Below are 27,856 nucleotides of genomic sequence, written 5' to 3' on the forward strand. Positions count from 1 at the left end.
AGGTTTTGTAGAAATGTGAGCACAGACTCCCTTTGTCAGTAACTCTGTGTTCAATATAACATGCACAAGGTCTCCCCACAAGCTGCACTTCACAGCCATCCGCTTCTTCTTGCTAGTTTTTAAAACACAGGAAATGCAGAATGTTTTATTAATTTATTGGCACAAACCTGTCCTGGTATGTGAGAAAGTCTTTGAAAAGAGATTTTAATTGTATCTTTCTCTGTTGAAATGCTGAGATGCAGAATCTGCAGTCTAGTTTCTGCAATAGTTCTAGTTGCACTTCTAAATGCAGTGTGGTTTAGAAATAGAAGAGCAGGCAGATTTAGAGCTGCTGCAGATTTAGGTGATGAGCTGCAAAAAACAACTTAGCTCATCAGAGATATTTGTTCTTGCTTCAGCTTACTACTAGTGCACCCCTGAACCACCACCACAGTTGTAGCTGTCCTGAAAGTTCCCCTATGGACACAGGCTCTGTGTATTAATTATGTACTGTTAAATCTGAACTGCCACCAGCTGTGAGTAGCTGGTCCTGGAATATGCCTGTGGGTTCCCTGCTGAGAAAGTTTTATGCTAAGACAAGCACAAAACAATCATGACATGCTGTGTTTTACTAATAGGGTAACTCTGTTGGTAATAGCTGTATCACAATATTATTTGTCACTTAATACATCTCCCACCACTGCAGTTCTGCTCCACTCCTCTTAAACTCCTCTATCCTAGCTCCCAGATTTCTCTGGAATGTTTTACTAATTCTTGGAATAGTCTATTGGTGATACAAAAAGCATTGATCAAAATTTAATTGAGAACATTTCATACTTGTGAAATAAATAAATTATGCCCAGTTTTGAGTGAGAAAATCTGACAAGCATACAAATTCCACAAAATACTGCATGTAGTAGAAGGGCATCAATTTGGAACTTGTTTTCTAGCCAGCAGTTATACACCACTCTTTATGTGACCTGATTTATTCTTAATTTGAAAACTAATTTACAGGGTAAGTACAGGGATAAAGGAAGTAGAAAATTGTCCATTAATGACTGAAAGACTTACACTTTAGTCTGTCTTAGCATAGCTTTGAATTTCTCTGGTCACTCTAGACCTTTGGCTGAGTTCCATGTACAACAGCCTTGGATTGGTGCTTGGGACATCTGTTAATCTATATATAGGATTCACACACTTGCACATGTAAACAGGTGATCTCCTAAATATATGAAATGGCATTGGGAACTCCAAGTACTTAGTTAAGCCAAAATGTATTTAGGCGTGAACTGAAATAATCCTTTTTACTCTCCTCCCTGCCACAAAAATGAGCTGTACTGGGGGAAAAAAAAGCACTTTATGTCTCATTATAACTTGTGCTTAACACATATGTATATACATTCATAAATCCCAGGAATTACTTAGTGTTTATTAAAAGGGTCCTGAATATGACTTTTTTTCTTCTGTGTGGTTTAGTTCTCTTGATGGTTGCTAGTTTTGTGCTGTGAAGGGATATAGGGTTTAAAAATAAAAGGTGAATATAATAGGTAGAGAAAAATGGGTAGTAGATGGTAACTAATAAAGGGATAAGATATATTTAGAAAATTCATAAGGGAGACTAAAGTCAGGAGGAGAATTTTAAGTCATTTGCTGAAGTTTCTAGCAGTCTGACTGAGAGTAATTTTTAATAAATCTGGGAACAGCTGGGAGACTTCAGAAGAGTGAAAGACCAGTAACACTTTGCATCATTGCTGACAAAGGGTGAGTGAGTAAAGAGTGGCTCATCTGCTGTCAGTTCCAGGAAAAAAAACTATGGAAAATTTGATCAAGAATTTAGGTGGTATAAGAACAGCAGTATAATCTCACTGATCAGCTTTTCATTTTGTGAAAAACAGGTCTGCTCAAATGTGATTCTGTCATTTGGATAAGTGAAATTTGGTTGCTAGGGGTTTTGTCCAGGTGCAACAGACTTTTGTAACATCTTTAACTTATTAGCATGGTGCATTTTGGTTTTAAGAATTATATTTGAATTTAATGAAGTACTGCTTAATTGGATTAAGAGCTGCTTGTAATCATAGAAAACAGAAAAGTATTTCTGGTTGAGATCAGCCTGGTGCAGTCTGGAAACACATGCAAGAGGTTTTAACAGTGTGGACAGAATAAATACTAGTGGATGGAAAAATTGTGACATTAAAAAAGTAGTTTAGATCATTTAGGCAAACTAAGACAGTTGAACAAAATTCCCATTAATACAGGTGTGCACCCAGGAGCAAAGAGTGCCAGCCATACCTGTGTGGGAGAGATTTTTGCTGAAAATCCCAGTCTGGGAGGTGAAAGGGAAATAGTAGGTGTGGTTAGAAATGTGAGGGAAGGGAAATGGTTGTAGCAAGTGGCAGAAAGGGCTAACAAACATTACTAGATGTGTAAATAAAAGACATGAGTAATAATAAGATTATCTGCTGGGGAGATGGACCTGATGCTATAGGTCTGTGCCTTGCCTGTATACATTTAATTTAGGGCATGGATGTGATCCCTAAATGGCTCAGTAGGGTTAGTAATGCCATGCAATGAGAGATTTAATGGGCTGCTCATAATGGGCAGAAATCCCTTAGTGGCAATGTGCTGTTGGAAGGATGAAGTCCAACTCTCACCTCTGGTGCTGGTGAGTGCCTGGGGTCCTGGCTGTTCCATTAGAGCTCCTGGCTCTGTGGTCATCCTCTCCAGCTCACCACTGCAAAACCTGGTGCCTGTTCTGGCTGGGCTGTGGTCTCAGCAGTCCAGGGGACATGAGAGATGATGGGGGAGTGAGAGATTTGACACTGCCTCTCTCAGCAAGGTATTAGATCAAGTGCTCGTGTGGATTTGGGTTTTGATAACCTCAAAAGGAATCCAGAAGATGAGAAGCTCTGAGGGCTGTGCTAGCCCCTCACACTAGCACAGAAGTAGGAGTGGGATCTCATGCTGGGTGGGAGGAAGAGTCTGGAACTACCACTTCTGTTTGCAGTTTCACAGTCAAATGAAGGGCCTGTTCCTTCCCCTCTGTGTTCCCTCCTCCTCCTTCTGGCTCTTGGCTGATCCCACACAGAATTACCATGGTGCTTGTACATCCTCCTCCCCTCTCTCACTTCCATGTACTAAACGAAAGTAGTTTCCTGCACAGGATGCATATATTAAGAAATTATGGTTTGTCTTAAGAAACAGAAGAGAGGTAACTTGTTTGCACACTGTGTGCACAGAGGTATTTCCACTGCCAGGAGGTACTCCTCTCACTGTCATAAATAATTTCAGAGAAAGGTACATCAAGAGTCAATGGAAGTGGAAGCCAGAAAAATCCAAGAAGAACATTAAATGTGATTTAAGTGAGGGTGATTAGGTACTATGGAAACAACCATAGAAAGGAAGACGTGGATCTCTTTTTTTACACATATAAAATGACTAGAACCCATATTGGAAGATGTATCTTAGTCAAATGCAAACTGCAAATAGCAGGTTGCAACAAACAGGTAAAATGTGATGATGTCTATGACTAGACAAAGTGGCATCTTCTTAAATTTTTTATCTTTACTTTAGGGAGTGTACAATAGAAATTTGGATATAATGTATGAAATTAATGTACTGGACAAACAAAGTATTTAAGAAAGGAGACATAAGGGTTGTAATGAGATTATATAGTTGGACTGTAGAGCAGTTTGGCTCTAGTAGTGTAGGTTCCACTACATTCGTGTGGACTTTCATTATGTGGACTATACAAAAGGCATAAAAGAAATTCAAATTAAAACAGGGGGGATGAGATGTTTTGCCATTCATTTTGTAATATTTTATGTTGAGTATACTTAGGAATTTGGGCTTAATTGCAAATGGGATTCTGTGATAGTCAGGTTGTCCTATTTTGAGACGTGTGTGACTACACATTCATGTGAATTTTTTCTTCAGTTTTTTCTTTTTCAGGAAAGGTTGCTTTCATATGGAAGTTGTCTTTGACTGTAAGAACAATCTAGAATGTTGTTTTGATAGTATGGTTTAAAGGGAAGCTGCTGTTATATTCTAAATGTTGAAATTATGACTATTCCAGGGATTTGCACTAGAAAAAAAACCAGCTAATTGCATTTCACACAGGTCATGAATATGTTCTGTTGTGCTAAAATAAATGGGAAAAATTCTAGTGATAAGGGGATTCATTTTGTAGTAGAAGGACACTTCCAGACATATCTGTGGTATTTCACGAGATGTTTCTGAAGGTGAATTTCTGAGCTGAGGAAGGAAATCAGCCTTGTAATTTAGAGTAACGACCAACAATTTTGACATATCGTTTAATCTGCACATAGTAATTAGAGTTTTCAGGAGTCATTAGCAGCTGGGGTGTCACTCTGTGTTTATTGGAGGACTGTCAGCTGGTGTTTCTCTTTGTTTGTTTTTTAATATTAATGGTTTGGAAAGCAGTTGGTGCTCTAGAAAGAACTGAGAAACAGGCCTGGCTTTGTGGATTTTTATCACCCTGCCAAGACCCTGCACAACTTCCTCTCCCCCTGGCTGCAGCAGCCTACGGAAACCTGACTGCTGGGGGCCACTTCTGCAATTGCAGCAGGGCAGGGCAGGGCAGCAGCCTGGGAGGGGGGTCTTTTCCTTCTGCTGCTCACCAGTGCCTTGGCATCCAGAGAAGAAAACGAGATGCATTTGAAAATGTCTCTTCAGTTGTTTCTCGCACTGATGGGTTTCCTTCTCTCCCTTGTCTCTGCTGTCGTGCAGTGCTGCAGTTGAAGCTCCAGCAGCGGCGCACGCGGGAGGAGCTGGTGAGCCAAGGGATCATGCCGCGTAAGTACCACTTCAGTTCTCTGCCCTGTGTTCTTGTGCATGTTTGTCGGTGGAGAAGGGTTTCCTATAGGATTTGAAAGATCAGGTTCTCTGCTTCTGCATGGAAAACATCATGTGTGAGAGCCACACCCTGTCCCACCCAGCCTGGTCCTTCTGGAGTGTTGGTGTCACCTCCGAGAGCAATGGCTGCCAGTGAAACTGTACTGCAAAACTAAGCTTGCATTTCATCTCAATGCACAGACTCCTGGACAACATGCTATGTTAGAAGTGCCTTATATATTTTAACCATGCTGGTAATCACTCTTTTAACAGGCTTCCTGCCTCTGCAGTTTCTGTTCTTACAGTGAGTCAGGTCCCCAGATCTCTGAGGCACTTGTAACTTTGCATGTACACATTCCATAAACTGACCAAAACCAGGCATTGTGTGCAAGATAGTAACCAACAAGGGACCCTCTTTTATGTTTATTGCTAGAAAACAGCTAGAATGAACCCTATGGACATCAGCCATTGCCCTTCTTGCAGGGAAAAGCAAAATCTGTGCAGACAGAGAACGTTTACTTTTGTGGGTAAACAGAGAGGATCTACCCTAAAGCCAGGCTTTCACTGTCACATTAGTGTTGGAGAAGGTATTTTTCTGTTTTGCTTCCCTCCTTACTACAAAAATGCAAAAAAGGTGTCTGACAAATAGTTTTGTCATGCTTTAGTACCTCTGAACTAGATGACTTAGAGGTAACAGTTTGAAGCAAGACCACACAGCAAATGCTTTATTTTTGAAGTCCTCTCAGTTTCATGCAACAGCTGTAGTAAAATGTAGTGGATCTGGTATGTATTTTCTTCTTTCAAAAACTTTCCTGATGCCCTGCTTCAGAAGCTTTACTTGAAGATGGTGTAAGGTGCACACTGTAATATGACACAGTGCTGTGACTTAGACTTTGCTGAAGGTTAGACTGTCAGCTCTGTCTCTGAATGAATCAAGAGAACCTGTCAGCAGCACTCTGTCAGATGAAGTGGCTTGAATGGCAGTAATGTTCTTTAAGAGGTTTCTGGGACTCCTGTTTAAAATTATGTTACCAAAACAAAAAGAAAATATTGTCCTGTCTGGATATATCATACCTGTAGTCTGTTTTTTAACCTGAGGAGCTTGTATATGAGCTTCTACAGAATACACTTACTTGCTTTTGGTTGAAAGACTGGTGTCCCAGTGACTGTGCCTTTTACTAATGCTTCTAAGAAGAAAATATTCCTGACTTCTTTGTGGTGTCCTGCTTTAGGTGGATATGTATGCATATAATTAACTTACTTTCAGTACTGGCTTTCTTCAAAGTGTGCCTGGCCAAACTTGTGATTCCTGAGAAGGGTTTGTTTTACAGGCCTTTTGAAAATGAGGCCCTTGCAAGTAATTCAAGTAAGGCATCCGGAATAATTAGTGAGTCCTAAATTTATTTAAAACATAGCCTAAATTACTAGGCTTTGCAGATTTGTGTCCTTCATTGTGCTTCATTTATATGTCTTACCTGTGAATTTGTGATGGACCAAAGAAAACCACTTAGTGAAATATCATTGTGAAAATACTGGCAGTGCATTTAAAGGTCCTTTCTGCGATGGAGAAAACCCACTTTAATATGTCTGTTCTAAACATGATTTGAAATTGGTTCCTCCTAAGTAATGGTATCATTTACCCATACCTGCCAGCTGGAATTAACTGCACATAGGGAAATATTTAAAATGTAATTTGCCTGGGCTGTTTTTGAAGAGAAGATCAGATGTGAGATGAATTGTGATACTTAAAGTAAAAATCTCATTTTTAATCTGGGGAGTACAGAGGATGTTTAGGGACCATGTTCCTCCAGAATGCATCTCAGCACCATGACAGCTTTACTTCTATTTTCAGGAGTTCCAGAATAGGATTTTTTTTTACTGCTGGGAACATGCAAGTATCCTGTATTCTTTCTTCTCTCTGGTCTGTACCTCTTGTCTGTGAAAACACTGAGGTACTTAATCTTGTTCTTCGTTAATCTGCTACTGAACATAGCTGTGCTGGACTTGTGTGTCCCTCTTGAGCTTGTTAGCCAGGAACCAAGCCCTGCACAGTCCTTCATGATGATTCAACAGAAGTATAAAAGTTGGAGTCCAGAGGATGGTTTGGTGCTGAACTAGAAGAGCTGGAGTGCTCTTTTCATGTCATATGCTGGTTGACCTCTTTTCTTTCCTTTATTTTCCATCTGGAGAGTCTTAACACTCTTGAGAGAACTGTGATGGTTGCAGTTCTATCTGCATTACAGCTTGTGTCAGGAATGTGTTTTTTGAAGTGAAGCTCCTGATTGCACCTGCCTGCTGTGCCTTGCTTTGCACCATAAAATGAAGTTTGAGAGCTGGATTAAATTGGAATGAAAGTAAAGTGGAAGATATTCTGCCTAGAGCTAATATGCATTCAGCATGGGACCAGACTACAGCTTGTCTGGCACCACACCTCCAATTCACCTTCACATCCAGAGTGGGATGTCACTTCCTCAGCATCAACTTTGTTTCTGTTTTGGTCTTACTGTGCTTTCCTACATGTTCCTTTAGATTAGCCTGTGTGTGATCTGTGTCTGTGAACAGATCAGTTCCTGTATATCTGGAGGCAAACTGCCATGGAAAAATCCCTCAGCCAAGTGTGGGAGAAGTGAAAGGTTTTGTTTTACATTACAAGCTATATAGTAGTCAAACTCTCATTGGTACCTTTGCTTCTCCTGACTGAATCTAATCCCCACATAAGACTTATTCTACAGATTGGTGCCCTAAAAGAGAAATTTCATTGCAGGCTTCCATCAACACGAGATTTTTGGACACTGTAAATATGAGGAGTTGGAAATGACACATTTGTGTCACCTTAAAGTGAGAGTCATGCTACTCTTGCTGTGCTTGTTCATAACAGAACTGGGAATTGCTTACTTTGTCCCATGTGGAATTTTGTTTATATGGTAGAGTGGAAAGGCAAATGTTTCAACATTTTTTTACCAAGTACACTTAATCTCATTTAACCTTCCCAAACCACCAGCCACCTACAGCGGGGCTTTGCTCCACTGAAAGATTAGTGTATTGTAGTAAGAAATAAAGCATTTATAGGCAGTGAAAGAGGATTCAAAATAATTGTGTTTTCTACTTCATTAATTCTTCTTGCTTTCTGTTACCTCTTTGTGTAACCTTTTAATAGTAGCAGTTTTTATTAGTTCAGGATTAAAACTCTCAATTGCCCTTAGAAAAATGGTGGGAAGCAAGTCTTCACCTGCAGCTGACATACCTGTGATCTGAGCTACAATGACTGTATCTTGAAAAAAGGAGAGCTGAGTTTTTATATTTATTCAGGTTTTGGCCTATTTTCTAACAGTGCAAATAGACAAGCCTTTTTGCTATTTGCATTTTTTTGTAGCGATGCAGAGATATTTTCATCTTCTTATCCTCATAAAATACAAGTTAAACAAAATCTGCTGTCTGTTCTCAGCTCTTTGAACTCTGTTATGCTGTAGAACAGTCAGATGCTGTCATTTTTTAGAGTAGAATTTAAAGGTTATGGCTATTGTAAGGTTTTTGGGGGGAATATTAAACAGTCCATTTTTCACTGTTGAAGGGAGTGTTTGAAACAGTAGCTAATGCACATCTGAGTAGAAAGTTATGTGGAAAGTATCTTTAACTAAAACAGCAAAAATTTTTAGGGGAGGGACATTTGGCAAATGTAGCAATACTCTGTTATGCAAAATATGTGGCTCTTTTTCTCTTTTGCAAGATTTAAAGCTTCATATGCCATTTGTTTTATCCATCAGGATTGTGATCTTTGGCTTCTGGCTGCAAACACTAAACACAGGCAAGAATGCAAGGTTGTTATATGGCACAATTCTGCAGGAAAGCTGTTTTGGCCATCACATCTCTCCAAACAGGCAAAGCAGAAGTAGATAATTCCTGAGAATGTGCCTTGTGTTTCTCTGTGCTAGTGCTGTGTGAGTCTCTGAAAAATGACACAGGCATCCTTTGAAAAGGGCATTGCCTGCACTGAAAGCTAGAAGGAGGCTGCAGTACAGGCTGAGAATTTCCAGGAGCTTCTTTTTCACTTCAGTGTATCTGATGTTTGCCAGTTTTTGTGCCCACATCCAACTCCTCTGTGTGTTTGTGTTCTGGGATGCAAAACACATGACTGTGTGTGGATCCAAAGAGGATGGAATTTGTGCATGGAGATTCTAATGGGACTGCTTTAATAGGTGCTGAGGTGTTTCCATGCTCTAGGTCTCTGCTACCAACACTCTGATGTGGTTTTTGCTGGAAAGTGCAGCCTGCTGGATGCTGGAGCTTATTTCAGAGTACAAGAGTGTATTTTATTCTCAGACTCCATGAGGGGAGTGTGCCATGGTTCAATTCCAGCATGTCACAGAAATTACTGTAATACTGCAGGCAGACTAGTGATCATCATCTCATCAGGCCTTTTATATCACTGTGCATTTTTATTAGCCATGAGGTTAGTGGAAAAAATGTATTTTTTGTTATAAAACTAAAATGCAGTATTTGCTTTTTTGGCAGTGTGTGAGACATTGCTTAGAATGAATTCTGAAGGAATTGCTATTAACTGGAGACAGCTGGTGGTTTAAGAGTACAGAACGCAGATTATGCTTTGGCATATCAGTGTTGATCATCATCTAGACAAAGCTTGTAGTAGCTAATCTTCTGCATCCAGCACAGCTACCATCACAAAAACCCAAGGATCTCTGAGATACTGAATTTGGGAAGCAAAATGCTTGTCACGTGTGAGTTTCAAGGTTAAATCATGTCTGTAGACTTCAACATCTCAACCCCAAGATTCAGCCATACATCCAGACTTGTGTGTGTGTAGGGTAGCTGAAAAATGCTATTTCTGGTTTAGCCTTTACCTGATGGTCTAACCACATCTTGGTTTAGGAAAAAATAGTTTTTTAAGTACTTGAAAATGATGCACTTCTAACTTTATTGCTGTATGGCTCTGTAATTAATATTTATGTTCATATTTTCTTATTATTCATATTTTTTACTATTAGTCTTGTGGATTTGGTGTATGTGTGCTAATTGAAGGAGAGCTGTCAGCTGAGGATATAATCAGCCTTTGGTTCCTGTTACATACAATAGCCACAGTAGAACATATTAAATGTCAGAAACAAAACAGAAGAAAAAAAGAGTTTTATAAATTGTTTAACTGTTAATTGTGAAGAAGGAGCATCTTCCTGTGTTTGTCAGGGAAAGGAGAGGCAGCAAGCTGTTGAATGGGACAGTTACCTACAGGTGCAGTATTTTTTATGGCCTGAGCTGTTCTGCCATCGTGCTGGTGACTTCAGGGGCAATTCTTCATGCCTCAGATATGTTTTGTCTTCTCCATAAGGGCCAGGATAGATGAACTGCTATGCCTGGGTGGAGTAATATGACTTGGAACTGTTGCAGGTTGGCTACACAGCTGACATTTGAAGGCTGTGGTGTGTTCTGTCAGAGCTGCAGCTAAACCCATTGCTTTAACACCCTGAAATATCTCTTCCTGCTACATAACGTGTCCCCATCATTCTCTCACCACTTTACATCTCAGACCTTTGTAGTGACATTCCGTAGTTTTATGGAATCTATTTATTGTAACAAAGCAAAAATACAGATTCTCACTTCCCTGCCATCTTATGTCTGCTGTTCTGCACACTGGCAACTGCTTCTCTTGCATGCTTTTAAGCTGGAGCTGTAACTTGATTTAGGACAAGGAGTTAAAAATATATATGGGGACTGTAAATATTTTTACTCCATACAGAAGCTGCAGCTAGACTTTTAATATTCATATTTTAATATTCAGTGTCATGCTCTGAGAGTTAGACTGGAACACTAAGCAAGTATAGTAAAATTAAAAATTAAAAACAACAACAACAACAAAAAAATAGAGGACACTTGCAGCTGTCCCCTACATTTTTTCTGTTTCTGGTGTGTTGCACAGAAATCTGTAACTGGTTTTATTTTACATGTATTAAAATATTAAAAGTTTGTAAATATTAATTAAATTTTTAGTAACTTGTCTCTCAGGAATTATTTGCTTGACTTGGGCCATTTTTCTTGGAGCACAATTTCAGAGCCTTCAGGCTTTGTGTGTAGAAATCTGTCTGTACATTTAAACGTAGAGTTTCATGGTCAGAGGACTAATGACTGCATCTGCTTTGTTTGTATTTTTAGATGTTCTGTCTGAGTGTGTTTTCCATGTGTGTGTATGATCTGTGATTAATAAGACATGATTGGAGTAAAAAAGTTCATTGTGGTAGGATGGAAATGTGCCGTTTGCCCTTTCTGTAGCTGTAGAAGGAAGATGCTCAGGTGTTTGACAGGCTGCTTTTGATGCTTGATCCCTGCCATGATAAAAGATTTAACTCTGCCAGTTGCAAGAGAAATGTATTAGTTCAGGGGAGTAAAGTCTGATAGGCAAAGAAGTTTTTTCCTCTCGTGTTCCCACAGTTGCTTAGCTTCATTCTTATTTGTTGTCTGGGAATGGTCTCTCCTTCTTGTGACCCTATACCTTTCCTACCCTGGGCACTCTGGAGAATTTTCAGAAGAGTTTGCAAGGGCCAATTATCCATGCAAGAAACAGGCATGAAGTCTGGTCCATGAATGCATGGATCAAAGGGTTCCTGGTAGAAGTTCCTTGTCTCCTTTTCCTCTTCAGTTTGGAGGTGGTATAATCCTGATGTAATGAAGCTTTGCCTTTTCTTATTTTCCACTTCAGGATTTAGGTAATGTCTTTTGAATGCCAAGAGTTAATGGTGATGGATGGAGCAGATTTTACATTATTTGTATTTGCTGTAAATGTTTTTTGACACAAAGCTGTAGCCATAGTCATCCACAGATCTGATAACTGTTACCATGGGTGACAATTTCCATTTTGCTTCTAAAGAGGATGAACTTTCTGAGAGATTGCACATATGTTAGATTTTAAATTAACTCAGTGTTGGGCCTCATAAAAATCTTAGTCCTTTCTGCCAATAATTTCATATTTACTGTGACAAACCTGTACTTCAGGCTTTTCACACAGTTAATGAAAATCTTAAACTTCAGCTGCATCATCAGTGGGATTCTGCTGTACTGAAGTTACTGTCAGTCTTGCTGGAAGTGGGCTCTGGAGAGGTGTCTGGTGTTGGAAGCAGCACAGCTGGTGAGTGTCTTGTTCTGAGCTGAGCTGGGGCAGGGTGCCACAGCTCCCCTGTGTGCTTCAGCAGCCAGGGCAAGCCCAGTGCAGGGAGCTGGAAAGGGGCTCTTTTTGGGAAAAACACCTGGTGGGCTGTGCAGGTTCAGAATGATGACCCAGGAGAAGGGCTGGCTGGCTGAGGCAGGGTGTCAGGGAGGCAGGACCTCAGCTCTGGCTTCCACAGCAGCCAGCAGCAGTCTGCTCAGCAAGCAGTCTGCTAACAGGGGCTTCATTTGCTGCCTGTTCTGTGTCTCTGCTGGCTGGAATAGCTGGCAGTGGGGAGGACTTGGTGAAGCTGCAGCACTGCAGATTTAATGTTGTGCTTTGGCAGTGCTGGCAACAGCAGCAACGTGGGAAGGAGCCTTTATCCAGCCTTTTCTCTGTTTGGGACTAGGAACACTCATAATCCTTCAGTCACAATAACATTCTCATTGAAGGCTGTCACTGAAAGGCAAGCTGCATTTGTCTGAGTGCCAGAGATGTGTTTCTTACCTTCATAAGCATATTTGCATTGCCTTTTCTAAGTCAGTCTTAATTTTTATTTTTCTGACTATGTATTTTGGGATTTAAAAAATCACAATTTACTAGTTGTGGCATCTTTTCCTATCTTTAACTTGATACTCATGTTTTAGCCTTAACCCAAGTTAGTTTACCAGTGTTGGGGAATGGTATCAAGAATTCTCAAGTATGATCAGGTCTGTGTACTGGATGAGAAATTCCCCAGAGCTGCAAATGGAGAAGAGGATGCTGATGGAGAACTCTCTTGTGTCAGCTGTGTATTCTCCAGCTCCTTTTCATATTTCTGCAGCACACAGCAGCTCTTTGACACTGCCCCAGTGGCAAGATGACAACCACTTCTGTGCATATGACCGTTTTTTAATACCTTTTTCTTCCATGCTGTGAGAAATGCTTTTGAAAGTGGGGTGAAGATGAAGGGAGGAAGAAAGTGCTAACTGCCTTGCTCTGTGGTTCAGGTTCTGTAGTTCTGTGTCTCTTAGCAAATCCTACGGGTGGGAGCCCCACCCTCAACCAACTGCGGAAGTCATCGAGCCTATTTGCAGCACTTTATCTCATCTTTTTACGAAAGCATAGTAAACAAGAGAGAGAAAGGTTGAGAGCAGGGGTGAATAGCTGCAGCAGAAGGCTTTCTGCCATTCTGTATTAAATCAGCGTGTGTGAGGTTGGGTTTGGACGTGACACAAGCTTCTCTTGTCATAGCAAAGGAAGGTTTTTCCTTTCCCTTAGGAGTGAGTCTAACTGAAGAGCAAAGTGTTTGACTCAGTATTGTGAATTGAGCTGTAGCCTTTCTACAAAACATTGTGGGTTGTCTTACCAATTGATTTGCAGTTCAAGTATCACCTTTTTGTCTATGATGAGCTAGATACTACGGCCAAGCTCATGTGCTTCCTGTCAGTCTACAAGTCTGATAGCCTCGAGCTGTGATTCACCAATTACAGAAAGCTTTGCAGCCTCTGCTTCCCACAAGACACTCCAGCTAGGAGGATCTGTGCAGATCCTTTTGCCTTTCTTTCTTCCCTGTGATTGGTTCCGTGCAAACCTCAGTGTCTTCTGTCAGCTGCATAAGCAAATGCAGGGTGTATGGGTGTTTTGACCTCTTTTTCTCAGCAGTTGGGTCAGTCCCCTTCCCCTGTTGTGTTTCATTCTTAGAGTATCAATCTAGTTCTGATTCCACTTATTTCTCACGCTAGCTAACAGGAACTCGGAGGTCTGCATAAGAATATCTTCAAAAGCTTTGCATGGCTAAAATCTGCTTTTGTACACACAGGTAAACCCTGTTTGGGCCATTTTGGCCAGCTTTTTGTCTCTGCTGTTATATTGAAGATTTGAGTTTGATTCCTGAGCTTTGATTCAGTCTGTTGTTTTTTTCAGAACCAGTTTGAGGCACAGCTTTGCAGCAGCTGGATGGGACTTTGAGCAATCTGGTCTAGTGTCCCTAGAGGGTGTCCCTGCAACCATAGCAGGAGGGTTGGAACTACACGGTCTTTAAGGTTTCTTCCAACCCAAACCATTCTGTGGTTCTGTGATTCATTCACCCTTTGCCGTCTGTGAAATGTGGCTTACACTGGGCAAACACTGAACTCAGACATTGCAGTTTTGCACCCTGTTTCATAGGAATTATACATTGCTTTGAAGTGAAGAGTGGCAAATTTCACCTCTGTATGGAAAGGTGTGGGTGAATGTAGATGGCAGTTTTGTGCCCCTGCTTGGTTTTGAGGGTTGAGATGGAAGAACACAGTTGCAGTGCATAGCTGCAACATTTTTGAAGCAGGGTGGAGGCACGGAACAGTTGCATCATTGATGTGCAGGGATGTTTCTCGTGGTAGCGGAGGGTGTGACCACAAAGATGCTAATGCTTCAGGAATTCTGGAGATGAAGTATCAAAATGCTCCACAACGTGCAGCAGAGAGACTAAAGAAATAGGTGGGAATTTCATGAGATCCTTGCTAGCCAGCCCATCTGTGGCAGGAAACAAGTCCTGCAGTCAGTCATCTAAAACGGAGGGGTAAAACTCATCCTCCTAACAGCAGATATTACAAACTACCAGAGTTGTCCAAGTGCATCCAGAAGTGCGAACAGCTCAGTGGAGATCACCTGCTGGACTGTGCAGTCCCAAGCCCCATTGGTGATGCTGTTGTCCGACTGCCACTGAGCCTTTTTTAGTGCTTGCTGGCCATTTTTAACACCAGGCTATTTTGCAGTGGTGGATGGGGCAATCAAGATATGAGGCCATGGTTCAGCAGAATGGGGCTCCTGCTGCAGTGCTGGCCTTAAACTCAGCCTCTCATTTCTGACTTTGTCTGGCAGGGCAGTTGTGCTCAGCTTTGCTGACACTATTATTTGTGGAGTCGTGCTGTAAACCAGCATACCAATCCAGGTTAAAATAACTCTTTCAAAACAACTGTGATTGGAGTCCACAGACGGTTTTGTCAGCATAACTGAGGGCTGACATGCTTTGTCCCAGACCTAGGTACAGGAATGAGGGCAGAAAGTGGAACTGCCAGGTTACTGAGGCTGAAAATGCCATGTACACATCATGTAGAAATAAAATCAAAAGGCAGGAGGTGGTAACCTCACTGAAACTGGGCATTGCCAAAGTTACTTCTGCATTGCCAACTATTTCTTTTCTGCATACAGTGGAAAACAAAAACCCAATAGCTCATATTGCTGTTGTACTTAGATCAAGGATTCAAGTTAAATTTGGGAGGGGCAAGTGCCATGGAGAGGTGCAGGAGATGTTTATGGCAACAGCTCCATAGCAGAGCTCCCTGTGCAGTACAAGTTCAATTGGAGCATCAATGGGAAGACAGAAACACATGGGATGTGGAAAAGGGGGGAAAGAGATCATTACTGAAGCTGGATCTGCCAGCAGACTAAATATTTGTTGAAATGCTTCCCAGGGAACTCAGGGTGTTAAATGTGTTTTTGCACTTCTTGGGTTTAGTAAGGCACTTGAAATAGCCTTGCCCAGTGTTTTTGGGAGCAAGCTGGGACTGCTTGAAGCTGCCTATGCAACTTGTGAGGGAACAGGATTGGAATAAAGGCTTGGTGTCAGACTGAGAGGTTGAGTTGAGCAGGGTTGTTGGGTGTCATGGAAAGGGAGAAAAATCAGTGTTTGCCAAGAGTCAATATTTTCAGTGATTTGATGTAAACAAAGGAACAGTCTGCACGTTTATTAAGCTCCAATTTAGTAGGCTGGGGGAAGGACAGGACTGGGACTCAAAATGTTTGGAGAAGCCAACAACTATGGAATAAAATGAAAGAAGAAGGCAGAATGTCTACATTACAAAATGAGGATGAAGAGTGGCTGGCTGGAAAGAGAGGATTGGAGACCTTTAGTGGATTGTGAGACAAGCACAAGTGAATGTTGTTTGTTTTATTTACACAAACAAGGGAAACTGGCTGAGAAGTGTTACTGAATAATCATTTAACTCTATAATAAACCTAGGCTGGACACAGCTTCAACAAAAATGCAGCTTTAACAGAAGGAGTCCAAAAGAGACTAAACAAACCAAGGTCTGGATAATGTTATCTGCAAGGGAAGGTTGAAGCAACTACCTTTGGTCATTTTATGTATCAGAAGATTGTAGGAGAACCAAAGTTTTCAGAAGAGATAGATGCAAAGAAGAAAATAAATAGTTCTTGGTAATGTTTGCAGGTAAGGTGGGCATCAAAGAGTATAAATTGTAGGAAGGGAAATATAAGTTAGACATTCAGAAAGGTTTTTAAATAGCAAAAACATTTGTGTACTGGGATAATTTCTCTGCAATAATATTACTTTTTTTCATGAGAGGTCTCCAAGAACAGGTTGGACAAACTACTGTAAAGAATAGTTTAGTGTATTTTATGCAGGCTGAGCAGTCAGAAAGCATCAGGTGATTGGAGTTTCCTCATCCCTAACCCTCTGTGGTTATATCTGAAGCTTCAGGTCCTAAGGGCTGTGGACAGAGTGGGAATGCTGCCCCCCTGGTTCACACAGGTTCTGTTCCAGCAGCTCAGCCACTCATTCACATCCACTGCCAGAATGAGCCACCACAGCAGATATGGCTGAGAATGGTAGAGCTTTATCAATATGGGCAGTGAATATTTTGAGTGAATGGATAAAGCTTTACTCTGCTGAGCGAGCCAGATGGGTTATGAGGCACAGGAACAGTTTTGCAGGGATCAGTGCTAAGTGTTTGGGAAGGGCAGTGGTAGGAGCTGGAAAAGGGGCATATCTGCACTGCAGGTCTCCTTTAGTATTCACCCAGAGCCTGATTGCTTCAGAGTTTTTAATAGAATTATATTTTGCCTTTTTTTAATTTGCTGTAGGAAAGTTAACAGAGTTGCTCCACAACTCTGGGCTAAGTAGTCATTTCAAAGCCAAAAAATGTGCAAGGATTAGTTAACTTCAAATGGAGTATGATTTTACAATAGGCAGCCTATTCTGACATAGCAACCTCATCCTAGATTGCTGATGGAAGCACTGAAGGATTTGTGCCCTCTTGACATTTTCAGAGGTCAAATGTGAAGTCCTCTGTCATGTTGCCAGCCCAGAGAGCTACATCCCAGTGCACGTTTCCAGAGGACAAGTCATGAGAGACTGAAAGTGGTCTTTACAAGATTATTCATGCAGCAGTTCTGCTTTACTTACAATTAAATACGTATGTGTTTTTATTTTTTCCTACTCAGGGATTATTCTCTTGCTTTGTTCTTCTGTATGCAAGAGTTTTCCTGGACTACCTGTGACACCAGCTGAACTTCTGCAGTTGACTTTTCTGACCATTAGCTGTGGTCAGGGAAATGTCACTTAAAGTTCATCTGCTGCCTCATACTGGCAGCAGAGGTAGGCAGGAAGGGAGAGTAAAGAATTACTGCTGTGTCTGCACATTCTGGTGGAGAGCTTTTGAAGACTCAAGATGAATCCTGCTTTGCTTATCTCCAGGGTAGATGTTTATGCAGATTTAAATGTTTCTTGCTAGCTTTGCCCAAGCTGACCTGAGCTTTTCTTTGGCTTTTCTGTGAGATGCACACAATGAAAGGAAAGCATGTTCAGGTTCAAGCATGTGAATGTTCACAAGAACAGAAAAGAGTGTGGTTTGTTCCTTTCTCTTCACTGATGTGCCATGGCCAGACTGCCCAGGACATCTCATTGCAGGCATGAGCTGAGGCCTTGTTGGTGCCTCAGCTAGATGGGGAAGTTTTTTGCATTATTTCTGTAGTTATTGCAAAACAGTATCCCCACCATATCTCTTTGGTTTTTCTCAAATGCATTTCACAGCTTGTGTAACTTTCTCTGGTGATTTCCCCCTGCAACCAGATTTATGCAACTGATCTGAGCAGGAACTACTTGCCCCATTGTTGTAGGGGTCTGTGTACTCACTCACTGTGGTTTTCAATTATTGTTAATTTATTCTTCATTCACTTCTGTAGTCCAAATCCTGTCTATGATGGATGTTTGGAATTCCTGCCCTATGGACTGAATTCTACTTCTCACCCCATTGATGTGAACCTAGAGGTGATGCCTTTTCCTGGTCTGAAAAAATTGAGAGCCAGATACAGTTAAGGGATAAGAGGTTTTTATCTCAGTATTTTAATAAGGATCCTTACTGTGCACTGCTCTGCCAAGGTGGGATGTGCTGCAGTGCACACACATGGTAGATTGTGTGTGCAATTTATAGACCTTACCAATGAGCATATCTAACAAGGATGCTCCAGTGGGAGGCCTTGCAGGAATGGTGTGGTATTTCCCCATCCCAGGAGCTCCCCCTGGATGGGCCAAATCTGTAATTTACAGGATGTGTTCTGGAGGGGACCTTGATTTCCCAGGATAGTGTTGGGCTTTCTGGTCTCCTACTATGAGGCCTTTAGGATGTTTTGTCTCCTGGCCTAACAAAACACTAGGACTGTGCTAAGTTATCAGACTTAAAGAATCACAAGTATGCATGCTAAGAATACTGAGGAGACATAGAAGTTATATAAAAGGTATATAAAAGAAAAGGCAAAAAATCATCTTGCCATCAGAGGAACTCTGTATTTCACAGAATGTGTCAACACTTTCTGTGACTACTTGATTTTGTTCTGTAGGAAATGGCATGGAAGGCTCCACATGCATTAGAAGTAGTTTCTTACATTGTATTTATGCAGGGGCTTTTAAGTCTTTTGAGACTTCATTATGAACTTATATTTGAGAAATACTTAATAACAGGTCTTAAGTGAAAAATAATATGAACAGACTTTTTCACAGGATGTAGATGCGACACTTTGGAGTTACTAACTCTATGAGCTTAGTTTTCTATCTTCAAAAGACTTGCAACTTATCTTTAAAGCTGAAGTTCTTTACCTTTTCTGTTTAGCTGGATGGTAATTCATACAGTTTAAGATATGAGTATTTCAGAAATATGAAAATAAATTATTATGCTCCCTTCAGCTTCTTCTTAATACAAACCACAGTATGGTCATAAAAAAACCCAAACAAACAAACTACTTTCAGCTTCAGGAAAGCTGTGAGGAGCTACTGACACCATCACCACCTTCCCTCTCTGGTTTTACTGTGGGACGTGAGCTTTGTGTGCTCCAGAGGAGCCAGGCACAGTGAGAGATTCCTCCAGGGTTAGTGTGGTCCTGGACAGCAGAGGATCAGGTTCTTAAAACCTGATCCATTTTGGCTCTGGTTTTAAACAGGGCCCGAGGGGGTGAGAAGGTCTGTTCTGTGAGAGCTGGAGTTAATTCCTCAAGCTGTGGTTTTCTGTCAGTAGACAGAAGTACTTCTCTCTCTGAGTGTCCCTGTTCTCACAATAATTTCTCTTCCAGGGAGCAGTGTATGTGTCCTGTGGGACTGCAGGATTTGCAGCCAGTCCTTGCATATGTACAAAACACAGGTGCAGATTCAGAAAAGACTTGCAGCTTCCTTTGACATTAAAAGATAGTAAAGGAGATTTGCAGTTCATTAGCATTGTCCCCCATCCTTCCAACCGTTTGACCTCTTCAATGTTTCAGAGCCATTCCCATAAGGGATCTGGATATCTTACTATCTGCTGAAGCTTGTAAAAGGCTTTTTTGGGGGGCTCTTTTTGAATCATGTTCTTGGACCTAACTTTGGGAACAGTGATTAGTTTGACTAGAAGTGTACCTGTATTAGAACTCTCCAGTGGGCCACAAAAATTTCAGATCAGTTCCTGTGTCCCTGTGCTGTCAGATGAAGTATGGCAATTCCCATGGCTTTGTACCAGCTGGAGATCTGCTTCACTGTGTTGGAAGGTGCAGGAGGCAGTTGCTTCCATGTGTTTGTTAACTCAGTTGGCCTGAAGGCTTGTGCAGTGAGAGAACTAACTTCCATCATTCTAATTCATTCTCTAAATGCTTTTCCTCTCCACAGCTCTGAAAAGTCCAGCTGCATTTCATGAACAAAGAAAGAGTTTGGAGCGGGCCAGGGTAAGATGCAATATAATCTTCAGTGCTTTGGGAAAGTCAGGAATATGTCTTGTGTTTTGGGCATCCTGTAGCTGTTAATGAGATGCAGGAGGGAATTGTTCATATTCTGGATGCAATACAGCTTTCTGTGGTCAGAGGTGTATTGGATGGGGTGTTCTGCAGCTTGCATGTGGTGCTGGTTAACCCTCAGTGAACTAGTTGTGCCTAAAGCCCATTGAATATGGTGCCTGGGTTTTCCCTAGGGTAATCTTTCTGGAAGTGACTGATACTCTTCTTCCCCACTGTCCATATACTTGACATTTTAATTTTTATGGTGCTTGTTTTGCCCTTAAATGTTATTAAATGCTCTTATCATGCGGCGCTCAGTTCCATCTTTGAGGAAAGTTCCACTGTTACCTGCACATGCAATTTTTACCTAGGAGACTAGAAAAATTGAAAATTGAATAGAGAGGATCCCCCCAAAATCTTGTGACATTGAAATCATAGACTTCTGGCTCTACAGAAAGAGGAAGCCAGGCATCATGTTTCATGTGTATGAAATATTTCTAATTGGGGAGTTTCTTGATAATTTCTGTTCCTCAGAAGGCCTCTGGGGATATTTTTTTCTGATTAGCCTACAGTGGAATGAAACTTGTTATGACTAAGTTTTGTTTTAAAAGTGAAAGCAACATAAGTAGAAAAATAACAGCTGAGGCCCTTTAAACTGTGGAAGGATTGCAACGGGGGACTTTGCATTAAAACCAGTGACCAATAGGCTTTTGCCTATTTATCTTTTTTTCCTTTATCTCTTTTTTTCCTAAAACCTTATTAAGTTAATATTTTTATGTGGGCAGTTGAGCAACTGTGGTGCAGTTTTCTGACTGACTTTAATACTTACTTTCTCTGAAGGCCCATCCTGATGTCCAGTACTTACCAATCTATTACTTGCTGCTTCTACATTCCCATTCCCCAGCAGTGTAGAGAGTAACACATTCAGCCTGTCAGGTCATCTCTGTACATTGCTCCATTGCACTTTCTCCAAAGACAGAGCTAAAAGCAGCTCTGAAAGTGAAATAAGCCTTGTCACAGCATTTAGATTCTGCCCCTCAAGGGACTGCATGGGGTCTTTAGCTTAACAAATAGCATATCTTTAATCAAATTGAAGAGTATGCTCAAACCACAAGTCAGCCCTGAGTGCCAGCAGTACATGACAGTATTTTTTGTGAACAATGGAACCAGTGCATCTATCTTTAATGTAAAAAGAAATCTCATGGGTGTTACCCTGACAAGTTGGTGGTGGTGCATACAACGGGAAACGAGGACTCCAGCTCCTGAGGAAGTCCTTACCAATTTCCATTCTGGGGAAATGGGGCAGCATTGCACAATTGACTGAGGCAATTACTGTAGAAGGCAGTCTTTAGAGTAAGCTCATTCTCTGGGTGCTCTGGGACAGGAGATAGGTCCCTTCTCTGTTTTGTGCTTACTTAGATCTCAGTAACACCTAAAGATGGTTGTTTCTTTTCATTGTGCTGTTCGAGATTACCTCACTCCTGTGTCTGATCAGCTGAAAGTGGTTCTTGCTTGTCTGTTTTTGCTGCAGACAGAGGACTATCTGAAACGCAAAATCCGGTCCCGGCCAGAGAGATCAGAGCTGGTTAGGATGCACATTCTGGAAGGTATGGCAAGGGCAGAACATGCAAACATCAACAATAAGCTCTATCATAATTACCTTTTTAACAGGTTTCTGTTTTGCCTCTGTCCTCCAAAGCTTCCTTCCACTTGGGAGCAGGCAGAAGATCATGTCCATTGCATGATTCCTTGGGAGGGTTTGAACTCTGCTTGCTCAGGGATTATTCTCAGAAAAATCTGTTGTGGGAACTCAAATTGTGCAGTTTTGTGTAGCTGAGCAACAATAAAATAGAATGACCATGGATTGCTCTTTTGCTAAGGAAAGACACTGTAAAATGTCCAAGAGGGAGTGAGGCAGATTTAATCTGATTAGTAATGAACCTCAGCTTCAGAGAGGGAGTGCTATGCTGCTGCTGAGCACCAAGCTTGAGGCACAGTCAGGAGGAAAAGATGAATGAGATTTGGGTGACATCAGTTTGAGAACAGTGAATTTGTTACAAGGGCTACTGTAGTTACCTTTATAACCTGAACATATATAACATCTGTCATATCTTTGTAGTGCATATTGTTATCTATCAACTATTTTTCTGTACAGTTACCTACTGTTATCTACAGTTACCTTTCAAAATAGAATTAAAGTACTGCTGAAGGGCATGGGTTGACCATTGTTGGATTGATGCCATTTTATTTACTTTCCCCCAAACAGAAACCTCAGCTGAACCCTCCTTGCAGGCTAAGCAGCTGAAGCTGAAGAGAGCCAGACTGGCAGATGACCTCAATGAGAAGATAGCACAGAGGCCAGGGCCCATGGAGCTGGTGGAGAAGAACATCTTGCCTGTGGAATCGAGCCTAAAGGAAGCTATTATTGGTAAGGTCAGAGGAGGAGCTTTATGGAGGGCATTTCTCACATGTGGCTGTGATTACCTATCAATTCACCTGCATAAATAAGGCAGTGCAATCCCATGGCTGGTCTCATTTTCCTGGCCCAGAATCACAGGCTTTCAGCCTGAAGATTCAAAAAAGCAGGTCCCCCTCTGGGCCAGATACATTAAATTATAGGGAATGTGGACATTCCAGAATAATATGAAAGCAGTTGTGTACCCTAAAGACATGAAAGACTATTGAAGATTGTATTCCCTAGATTGTCTCATTAAAATCCCTCTCTCAGTATAACATGTCAACAGTGCTGGTCAGGGGGAACCCACTGACTTAGATCAGGACAGAATATAAACAGGTGTGATGAAACAAAAGATGTCTGTGAACTCAAAAACTTCAGAAGATTCAACCCCTTTAAAAATAAACCAGAACAGATGTAAATCATGCCAGTGCCATTCCAAGGGCTGAAAGGAATGCTGAGGAATAGCCTTCCCACTGCCTCAGCAGTGCTCTTTCCTGTCTCCCCAGACTGAGTAATCTGTGTGTCTGTGGTTATTCAAACACGCACAGCTACTGTAAAGACAAATGGGACACAACTATGAGCAGGATGGAATACTTTCCATAAAAAAGGAAAAGGACAGTGTTGTGAAAGAGCCTGGCTTCACTATTGAAGAAGAAGTAGTTGAGGAAGGGTGAACTTGTGAACTGAAGCATAAGAGATGTGGCTTCCTTCTTACTGAGCGAAGTACATCTCTGGATTCCTCTTGAGTTTAGGTGAGGTGCAAATGACAGTATTTCCCTGCTTAGCAGGATTAATTTGAGAAAATGTAGTCTAAAAAAAAATTTGGTACATTACCAGCGTATGCTCATGTGAATTTATTTACTGGGCATGCAGATGGACAGAAATGCAAATAGCAGCCAGGGCCACCACCTAACTGTTGTTGCTTGTAAGACTAGAGGACAGTTTGGGATTCTGTCTTCAAGACAGAAGAATCCAAGAGAGATTCTACCTTCCACCATACAGGATGAACACCAAACAAACCATGACTCAACCTTATACTGTCCAATCTTCTTTGGTGCCAGAGGATAATGAAATAAGCCATGCCACAGAGCTGGGTTTGGGCAGACCTGAGTATCTCTTACACTCACTGATCTTGCCTGGCTAGGAAGCAAGGGAAATGGTTCACCCCTGTCCATAATATTTTATTGTACTGATAGATAGTGAATGAAAACACTTAAACCTGATCCAGCTGGGACTCTGTTCTCTCATTTTAACTGGTGCTTTAAGCACAACTCTTTCCATGCCATCATTGTCTTTGTGAAACATCTAGTGTCAAGTGAAGTCATTTCTTATTCCACTTCACAGACCATGGTTGATGTTTGTGTTTTTAGTTGGACAGGTGAACTACCCAAAGGTTGCAGACAATTCCTCCTTTGATGAGGACAGCAGTGATGCCCTCTCCCCAGAGCAGCCAGCCAGCCATGAGTCCCAAGGGTCTGTGCCATCGCCAATGGACTCCCGGATTTGTGAGCCTCTCCCTAGCACCACTGGTACATCACTAGCTCAGGTGAGAATGTGGAGGCCTCCTGCAGTGCCCTGGAGCTTCATGCTGATTTGTGGCAGAGGAGCCTAAAAAATGAGACTAAGGCTTCCCTAAGAGGTATAGTCTGTGAGATTTCACAAGGGCTCTTAGCTCCATGTGGTGTCAGTGATGTCCTCCTCTGGTTATTCACAAACTCTCATGGTGGTGCCTCATGGGGAAGTGGGCAGCAATTGCTTGGTGATGCAGCCTGTGTGCAGCTGGTCCCAGCAGGAAATGCTGGGAGATACAGGTGCTGGATTTTGATTCCTTTTCTGCCCTAAGAAGTTGTGCTGCTTCTCAGGGACAACTGAAGCAGTGGGTTAAAGGAGTCCGATTAAAGACTTGAAGCCCATGCTCCTTCCTTCTAAGTGGACACTTGCTGCACTCTGTTAAACTATTTCCCTCCTCTTGTGTGTATTCATTATGCTTTTTTCTGTCTCTTCAGGGTTCATCCCAGTTGCAGATTAGCACAGACTCCAGTGAAACTCTTTTCCTACCTGAGCAGCCACCTCCACCATTGCCACCTCCACCTCTTCTGCCCCCTAGTCTTACCAATGGAGTGGCTCTTACTGCTGCCAAGCCCCCACCAACACTCATTAAGGTACTGTTTTGGCTGATGTCTTCATTGTTGTAGTCTGAAGGTTACTTTTAAGCAGGTTTGGAGTTGGAAGTATTAGATTAACAGATGTCAAGAAAGGAAACATTTCTCACTAGTGTCTTCCTCTGACACTAATTGTAACATATTTAATTGGGTTTTCTGTTCCATGGTGTATTCACCTTCTACATAACGGATGCTGAATGCAATATGTTTTGAAACAATCAGTGTTATCTATAATTAGATCAATGAGTCTGCACTGGATGAGCAAATGATGTGGTGTGCAGGGAAAGGTGACCTGCATTATGGTGCAGCATAAGCTGCTGCCAGTGCAGTGTCTGTAATGTCTCAGTTTGAGAAGCATGGAAAGACCCTGAGTTGAGCAAACCAGAGAATTTCAAAGCTAAAATCCCGGTGTGTGTTCTGGTTTACATGGGGTGTTATGTTATATCAGTGTTTCCTTTCTTACTTGCTTCCTCCTTTTTTTCTAAATAGCAAAGCCAGCCCAAGTCTGCTAGTGAGAAGTCTCAGCGCAGTAAAAAAGCCAAGGAGTTGAAGCCAAAAGTCAAGAAGCTTAAATATCATCAGTATATTCCCCCGGACCAAAAGCAGGACAAGGGAGCTCCTCCCATGGATTCATCCTATGCCAAAATACTGCAGCAACAGCAGCTCTTTCTTCAGCTTCAGATCCTCAACCAGCAGCAGCAGCATTACAACTATCAGACCATCCTGCCAGCCCCACCTAAGTACGGGTCCGCAGTGGCAGCTCTCTTAGCAAGCCCTTACCAGCACTCTTACCAGAGATGCGATGTTCTGGGGGTCAGGGGTGGCCACTGGGTGTGACAGGTGTGGCACACTCAGTCATGTAGGTTCCAGAGGGCCTCAGAAAGAGCTGGTGCAAGATCAGACAAAAGCAGCTGAAGTCAGTTGGTTGGCATGTGGGGCCATGGATATAGCCAAGAGCATTGGTGTGCTTCAGAGTCTAGGACAGCACAGTGACCCAGACATTTCTGAACTGTGTGTTTGTGGACACTGAGGGCCTCTGGTGTCTTTCCACTCTGGTTTTGACGTCTGTGTTCTTTCTTTTCCTGCAGGCCTCCAGGAGAGCAGCAGAGTGGTGCCAGTGCCCCTGCAGTACGCAATCTCTCTGCCACAGTCAGCAGCACATCTTCAGTATCTTCTGGTTCCAGTGGGCTGATGAGACAAAACAGCAACGCTGCGGTGGGCAAGCCTGGCCCTCTCCCTGCCAACCTGGATGAGATGAAGGTAAATGTCCTGTGGAGCTGCACAGAGCCTTTCTGCCATTTCCAGATGGCAGTACTGAGTGATGTTGCTGCCCCAGAGCAGGGCTCAGGTGGACTGACAGGAGTTAGCGATAACAACTGGGATTGTTACCCCACATCTTAGCTGAGGTTTGTTGGCCTGCAGGAAGATCGGTTTAGTCCTTTGTCTCATAGCTCTGTTGACAGTTGTTCAGTTAGAAGTTCTCTTAATGTTGCCCTCTTTTTTCACCCCATATCAGGTAGCAGAGCTGAAGCAAGAGCTGAAGCTGAGGGCCTTGCCTGTCTCTGGCACAAAGACGGACCTGATTGAGCGTCTCCGAGCTTACCAGGAGCAGAACGGTGCAGCCGGCCAAACAACCCCCACTCCCAAGCCCAGCACAGCAGCTGTCCTCCCTAAAGCTGCCAAAGTGGTGGTGGCCTTCCCAACTGCCAGGCTGAGCACAGGGCCGGCCCTGGTCACCACTGGCATTGCACCAGCAGAAGTGGTTGTGGCCACAGTTACTGGTGGTGGCGTGATGAAGTTTGGGAGCACAGGCTCAACTCCTCCTGTTTCTCCAACTCCTTCTGAGCGCTCGCAGATGAGTACAGGGGATGAAAACTCAGGCACTGGAGATACCTTTGGAGAGATGGTGACTTCACCTCTGACCCAGCTCACCTTGCAGACATCCCCAGTGCAGTTCTTGGTGAAGGAAGAAAGCTCCAAGTCCAACTCCTGCAGCATAAATGCGGCACCCAGGTCAGAGCAGTATAGTGCTGGTAACAGCAGAGATGCAGAAGTTAGGGACAAAGACCAGATGCTGCAGGAGAAGGACAAGCAGATCGAGGAACTCACGCGCATGCTGAAACAGAAGCAGCAGCTGGTGGAGATGCTCAGGCTACAGCTGGAGCAGGAGAAGCGCTCTCAGCAGTCACAGCCAGCCCCAGCAGCCGTGGAAGAAGGAACAGCCCTCGCCTCCAAACCAGGAGCGTTTGGCACCCAGGTCAAGACTGAAAATGATTTCCTGAGTTGCCAGTCTGCAAAGCAATCCAGTGGCCAAACAGACCAATTCAGCCCTGCACCAACCGCTAGCCAAATGGACACTTCGAATCCAAGCCCAGTGCCAAAGAAAGCCGTGCTGGTGAAGCAGGAGGTGCCAGCCACGGAAGCAGAGCCGCCGTGCCAGTCCCAGAGCCCACGGCTCCTCCTTGGCGAGCAAGGGAGCGCCCTGAGCGACCTCAAGGGCACCCCTTCCCCCCCCCTCATCACTGACTCCACAGGGACCCACATCGTCCTCACCGTGACCAAGCAGAACGCTGAGAGGCAGGGCCTCTCTCCCCACCCTTGGATGGCAGGGAGCAGCTGCCCACCCTTGCAGGTAGGCAGGGGTCAGATGCCATCACTTCTGCAGGCAGTTGGGTTCCTCTCTCCTCGTTCCACTCCGGTTACCATAGGATGACTTAACGGGGTGGAAATTCATGCAGTAAATACTGAAAGGGCTGAGTTGCTCACTACGGTGGTTGGTAGGTCATGGCTTTGTAAAACAGAGCAGTGTAAGCAGATCTTCGGCAAAAAGACTGGAATTTGACAATGATGAGCTGTGTACAGCAGTGCACGATTGGCTCTGTGCATCACAGGCTGTTCAGCATTCTTCCAAACACATGGTTCTGCCTTTTGTCAGGCAGGACCTCGGGCTTGGACGACAAGGGTTTGCTGCCACAGTTCACTAGTTTTTAAAAGAGCAGCTATGCCCATGGTAATAAAATGGGCAGAGTGTATTTCACCTCATGTCCTTAACTGTAGAGATCGTAGTTGGGTGATAGATGGGTCATCTTATCTACCAAGACCTGAAATCAGACCCTGGGAGCAGCCTGTTTGCTTTCTGGCTGCTCTTTGTTTTAATGCGTGTCAGTATTTCAGTGTTAACAGAGTCTTTCATCAGAGATGATTTACTATTCCCCTGCTGGCATGAGCTCAGCACTTAACAGAAGTGTTCCGAGTGTTCCT

The 27,856-nt window shown here is 42.7% G+C and overlaps 1 protein-coding gene across 4 annotated transcripts in view; it reads left to right on the forward strand.

The window, feature by feature from the left end:
- The window catches only part of MRTFA (myocardin related transcription factor A), a 93,955-nt gene that overhangs the window by 59,085 nt on the left and 7,014 nt on the right, over positions 1–27,856 (forward strand). For 2 of the 4 annotated variants that reach the window (XM_079304671.1, XM_079304669.1), the window contains 9 exons: positions 4,726–4,791; positions 19,872–19,927; positions 21,507–21,582; positions 22,242–22,403; positions 23,804–23,979; positions 24,440–24,595; positions 25,085–25,335; positions 25,684–25,855; positions 26,112–27,227. In XM_079304671.1, coding sequence (XP_079160797.1) covers positions 4,785–4,791; positions 19,872–19,927; positions 21,507–21,582; positions 22,242–22,403; positions 23,804–23,979; positions 24,440–24,595; positions 25,085–25,335; positions 25,684–25,855; positions 26,112–27,227 — 2,172 coding nt within the window. In that variant the 5' untranslated portion in view covers positions 4,726–4,784. Of the gene's footprint in view, positions 1–4,725; positions 4,792–19,871; positions 19,928–21,506; positions 21,583–22,241; positions 22,404–23,803; positions 23,980–24,439; positions 24,596–25,084; positions 25,342–25,683; positions 25,856–26,111; positions 27,228–27,856 lie in introns of all 4 variants that reach the window. The other 2 variants (XM_079304670.1, XM_079304668.1) reach the window with 1 other exon arrangement.

Source organism: Erithacus rubecula (assembly GCF_903797595.1).
Source record: "Erithacus rubecula genome assembly, chromosome: 4".
NCBI classification, from domain to species: Eukaryota; Metazoa; Chordata; class Aves; order Passeriformes; family Muscicapidae; genus Erithacus; species Erithacus rubecula.